Source organism: Piliocolobus tephrosceles, chromosome 11, assembly GCF_002776525.5.
Source record: "Piliocolobus tephrosceles isolate RC106 chromosome 11, ASM277652v3, whole genome shotgun sequence".
Lineage (NCBI taxonomy): Eukaryota > Metazoa > Chordata > Mammalia > Primates > Cercopithecidae > Piliocolobus > Piliocolobus tephrosceles.
The window spans coordinates 87,076,643-87,082,599 of record NC_045444.1 but is presented as its reverse complement, the minus strand read 5'-3'; the positions used below and the strand labels follow the sequence as shown (position 1 = coordinate 87,082,599).

At 39.9% G+C, this 5,957-nt stretch overlaps 1 protein-coding gene across 1 annotated transcript in view; it reads right to left on the bottom strand.

Annotated features, from left to right (window-relative positions):
* Positions 1 to 251: 251 nt before the first annotated feature.
* LOC111546926 (aldehyde oxidase 2-like) overlaps positions 252 to 5,957 on the bottom strand; it is a 90,220-nt gene continuing 84,514 nt past the window's right edge. Inside the window, 2 exon segments of the mRNA XM_023218450.3 lie at positions 252 to 1,846; positions 4,749 to 4,824. Of these exon segments, the coding sequence (XP_023074218.1) occupies positions 4,771 to 4,824 (54 nt within the window). The 3' untranslated portion in view covers positions 252 to 1,846; positions 4,749 to 4,770.

The window sequence follows — 5,957 nt, the reverse complement described above, 5'->3', positions numbered from 1 at the left end:
AATCACTTCCCAGTGGCCACACCTCTTACCACCACCATCTTGGGGGTTAGGTTTGAATGTATGAACTCTGGGGTGACATAAACATTCAGGCCATAGCAGTGTGAGAGTAAGTCTTTGCTTTACCTTTTTTATAAACATTCAAGCCATGTTAATGTTTTACTTATTTAAACATTTTAGTCTGTTTCATATTTTAACAATGTTTATTGAGCCCAAAGAGCTGGTTTCAAATATATGGCTTCCACTGTATCTTTTTTAAAAAGTATTTTATTAACATCCATGCCATCCAGATTTTAGTGCATCAACTCACAGAAATAATTTTTATTCAAGCCCCTCTATTTTTAGTGCTTTATGGTTTTGAACCATGACAAATGGAAAATAAATGCCCAGTAACCATCCTTAGCTCTAACTGAAAAGATTCTAAAAAAAAAAAAAAATAGAATTATATTTACCATCATTTAAAATGATACACATGATAAGACAAACTTCTCACATTCTTATTAGATTAAGGATTTTATTTTCAAAAGAGCTAAAAAAAAAAAAAAATGCTTTCAACTTATTTCACCCCAGCCACTCCCATTAAGGTTCTCAACTCTTAATGTTCCTGTGTCTTGCGTAATTTTTGTCCTGCCCATAACCCTGCTGCTCCTGCCTCCTTCCTCTGTGCTCCTGTCCTGCTTTATCCCTTGGGCTCCTGTAGTGTAGGGACGCCTCCGATGTCCACAGATGGGCCTGTAGACAGCTATACCCCAGCGTCTCACAACAACATGCTCATGGCTTTAAGGACCTTCAGCCTCCTCCAGGCTGTATTTATGCCTTATTGCCTACCTTCTCTCACCCATCGCCCAGCGTTCTCAGCTCTGCCTCCCCTCCTTTAGCCACTGCAGGGGTCACTGCAGACCATGGCTTGGTAAGCTTGATCTTGTGAAGTCTGGCTAGTAGAAAATCAGCTTACCCCTGACTTTCTGGTCAAATAGGGCCTAATTTATATTCTGGTTCCTCGCTCTGAAGACTTCTAAACTCAGATGAATGTAATTTGGTGGATCCCATATATCTTCTTTCTTTTTTTTTTTTTTTTTTTTTTTCCTTCTCAAAGTTATTGGTAGAGAGGATCCTGTATATTTTAAACCACAATGTAGGGGGTAATTACAATTTACTATTCTTATGCTCTATGTTCTCACTTCAATCTATGGGAAACTGAAATATGCAATATTTCCTAAACTCTGATACCAGATTGGATGTTTTTCAACAACAGCAGCAGCACAGAGGGGTTGGGGGCAAGATACTGAAAATGTTTTATATTGCTTTTTCCCCTCCTCCAAATCCAAAAGAAGGTTAATCAGTTGGATAGTAGATGTGCATGAGGGAAATACCACTCCTTTGCTGTCAAATGCATGTACATAGACCTATGGTCAATCTATGGCAAAACAAAACTTGCAGAACTCTCTTGTGGCTACTGAATCAAATACACCACTGGGAAAAGTCATCATATATTTATCTACCAAGAAGTATCTTTCATTCTATAATCATAACCTATATTACCAGTCCATTTAGATTGGATGGACACAGAAAAGTTTGCTTTTACAGCAACATTTACGTGATCTTTTCAGAAACAAATCAGCACTAAACTTGCTTACTGTGGATACAGCAGTGCTTTTCTGGTGGCCTCTAGGCTGGAAAGTCTAAGTGAAATGCTTTGCAAATAATGATTCATTGGGTTAGTATGATCAAAGTTGGATAACGTTTCTAAATTTTGTGTCTATTTTTTTCTACAACAGTATAAGAATATCAGTTTGGATCCCAGTTAGGATTAACAAGCCATCTTTTTACTTGTGAAAAACTGAAACACCTGAAAAAAAAAAAAAGAAAAGACAATAATTATGAAATACAGTGTGCAAATCTCTCAACTTTATATATAGGGAGAAGAACAATAAATGATTGACAATTGGGTTGATAGGATTTACAGCTATGAATAAGTAACATTTGGGTAGTTACTATTCTCCTGTGGCCTCCGTGTCTTCCTTTATAAAATAAGAAGCTGGATGACGTCAGAAGTTTTTGAATATTTTTAGCAGAGGTTTAAAATGTTATGGGGAATACACTCACATGTATATGTTTTTAGTGTGGTATAAATTTGATTTATAAGATCAATGTTGAACACTTCCTTATAAAGCAAATATACAAGAGCCAATTATGTTACTTTGAAGAATGTAAAAATTTGAAATTGCAGGTAAAGGATGACAGTTACAGATGCAGAATGCAATTTATATCTGCATCTTGTGTTGATTGCATGGCATGGGTAACATGCATGGCATGGGTAACTGACACACAAAAGTAATTATAAATGGTAAAGTGACAAGAAGTTTTTTTTGTTTTTTAAATTTGTCTTGCAATTTGAGGATGGTCTTTTTAAAAATTCTTTAATTTTAATTTTTTAAAGATTAGAGACAGGGTCTTGCTATGTCTTGAACTCCTGGTCTTGAACTCCTGGTCTTGAACTGGTCTTGAACTCCTGGGCTCAAGTGATCCTCCCATTCTGGCCTCCTGAAGTGCTGGGATTACAGGCATGAGCCACCATGCATAGAAGATGATGGTCTTTATTTTAACATCTGTACAGACTGGGCATAGTGACTCACGCCTGTAATCCCAGCACTTTGGGAGGCCGAGGCAGTCAAATTACTTGAGGTCAGGAGTTCAATACCAGGCTGGCTAAACATGGCAAAACCCTGTCTCTACAAAAAAATCAGCTGTGTGTGGTGGTGTGTGGTGGTGTGTGCCTGTAGTCCCAGCTACTCGGGAGGCTGAGACACGAGAATCGCTTGAACCTGGGAGGCGGAGGTTGCAGTGAGCCAAGATTGGACCACTACACTCTAGCCTGGGTGACACAGCGAGACCATGTCCCTCCCCCCACTCAAAAAAAAGTCTGTACAAAAACTTGAGAACCCCATTCATTCACTGGTGATGTCTAGTTGGTTAAAATTTGGCATTTTATCTGAGTGTGTGTGCATGCGTGTGTGTGTGTGTGTAACTATGTTGAGTACTATGTGTTAGGCATGATGCCATGTACTTTATATGCCTTTTTGTACATAAGAATTAGGATTGGCCGGGCGCGGTGGCTCAAGCCTGTAATCCCAGCACTTTGGGAGGCCGAGGCGGGCGGATCACAAGGTCAGGAGATCAAGACCATCCTGGCTAACACAGTGAAACCCCGTCTCTACTAAAAAATACAAAAAACTAGCCGGGCGAGGTGGCGGGCGCCTGTAGTCCCAGCTACTCGGGAGGCTGAGGCAGGAGAATGGCGTAAACCCGGGAGGCGGAGCTTGCAGTGAGCTGAGATCCGGCCACTGCACTCCAGCCTGGGCGACAGAGCGAGACTCCGTCTCAAAAAAAAAAAAAAAAGAATTAGAGAGGATTTGCCATCATATTCACATTTAACTTTAATACTTGGAAAGAGAAAGAAGGATAGAAAGAGAGAATAATTAAAGAGCTTAGATAATTTGCTCTGTATTTGTGTGTGTGTGTTTCTGAGATAGGGTTTCACTCCGTTGCCTAGGCTGGAGTCCAGTGGCACAATTTTGGCTCACTGCAACCTCCATCTCCTGGACTCAAGCAATCCTCCTACCTCAGCCTCTAAGTAGCTGGGACTACAGGCATGTGCCACCATGCCAGGTGGTGTACAGACGGGGTTTCACTGTGTTGCCCAAGCTGGTCTTGAACTCCTGAACTCAAGCCATCCACCTGCCTTGGCCTCCCAAAGTGCTGGGATTATAGGCATGAGCCACCATGCCTGGTTTGTTGGTGTATGTTTTAAAATGACTATTTTACAATTATGTAAGATGTAATTTTAAGTGTTGCCTATTTTGATTTTTGTTGTGGTAAAGGAGAAGCAAATTCTCATTGGTTATTTAGTCTGATTTAGTAAAAATATCAACACAAGTTGTTCTCATATGACAAAGCACAATGGAATTAAATGTATATTATATGTGTTAATACTTGTGGGTGGTTTTAGACAATTACACTGGAAAATTAGATTTTAATGAAAAAATTTTATTTTATTTTTATCTGAGTTTATGTCATAGTTCTCTCTCTTCCACAATGTTTTCAGTTATTGCCCACTAAGTGTGCAGAAAGTAGAAGTTTAATTTTGTAACAAAAAAACATGTTTCTTCTTATCAGCATATATTTCCTAAGGAGTTTTTGTGGCCACTCTCCAAAGCCTTCTGTGCTCTGTGTGTAGTATTAAGCCACAGCACAAAATTGTAGCAGCTGAACTCAGTGAATACAAAGAGATAACTCTTCCAGATAGTGCTAGTTAAAAGCCACAGCACAAAATTGTAGCAGCTGAACTCAGTGAATACAAAGCGATAACTCTTCCAGATAGTGCTAGTTAACTATAAATGGAGTAATCAGTAGATTTCAATTTGCTTTTTTGCATTCCAGTTGTGATTCTTAAAAGAATCAGGGAGTAGGCTCTTTAAATATTTTAATCCAGTGTATTTTCATATTTTATTTTAAAATTAAAAAAACTACCATGTTGGTTAAAACACCCTGGCCTTCCTTTGTCAGTTCCCAGAACCATGCATATTTAGTGTTAAAGGACTTAAATATTGGATAAGATATGCTGACTTTAAAATGAAGCATGATTTAAGCACTTGTGCAATTCTTGATTTCTATAGAACAAAGTTTGAAAGCCTGGATTGGCTGATTTTTTTCCCACTTTGAATAATGATCTTTTAGCTTATCGATCTTACCTTTTAGGGAATGATAGCAGTGTTATGCTATAGGGATAGACCAAGGTTTAAATGTCTCAGGGTCATCTCTTGGGATCTAAGAAAGAAAGCAAATTAAACACTTAATGTACCATAACACCATTTATTTCAACAGGAGCATTACATCAAATCTTTGGGTTTAAAAAATTTTGGGATGAGAAGAGGCTGAATGTTCCTGGCTCCTGGGGCATGGGACTGTGTCATTCCCTTCAACTGACAACTGTGAAAAGAAGGTGGGTTTGTGTTGTCCTTTCTGCTATACCTAATGTTGCTAAACAAGAGGGCACTTCTTGGAGACACAGTCTTGCTCTGTCACCCAGGCTGGAGTGCAGTGGTGCGATCTTAGCTCACTGCAACCTCCTCTTCCCAGGTTCAAGTGATTCTCGTGCCTCAGTCTCCTGAGTAGCTGGGATTACAGGTGTGTGCCACCATGCCTGGCTCATTTTTGTATTTAGTAGATACAGGGTTTCACCATGTTGGCCACGTTGGCCTGGAGCTCCTGGCCTCAGGTGATCCACCTGCCTTGGCCTCCCAAAGTGCTGGGATTACAGGCATGAGCCACTGCGCCTGGCTTAGAAAGAGGGCACTTCAGTGAGTTACCTGTCTTCTTTGCTTCCCAGGTATGAATCCCAAAGAGAATTACACATCCCATGAATTCATTTGGGAGTAGGGATGTGGCTAGTCTGGGAGGTGTGTACACTGGAGCCCACACACCTGGACGTCTTTACAGTGATATGATAACAGCCCTGTGTGCACCTTTAGTCAAATGGTTTGTGTGATATTGTGTTCTTGCTGGTCAAACCCCAGTCTCATTTCACTGTCTTGGGCTACAAGCTCAAAGAATTGTTCATCCTTTCTCGTGGTTCTTAATGCCTGTCTCCTCTTTGGGGAATTCTCCCCCTTAGGTTCAAGCCCAAAGCAGAACACACATCCCTCCTCTCCCCGTTACGTTTTTGTTTGAAGGGTTGACTTTTAGTTACAAATGTGTTAAAAAGCAAAGCAAACTTTTCCCTAATGATGGAAAGCTATGAAGGTTCCAAAAAGCTTTCCCCCTGCTCCTAATATGTATTTATTTCACAAAAATACAAAAAGAAGCCAAATAATTCACCCAACTTCTATCATTTAGGACATTTTCCTAAATTCTGTTCTTAGTTTTTGCCCTCTGTATTGAAATGTAAATGAAGGGCTAGG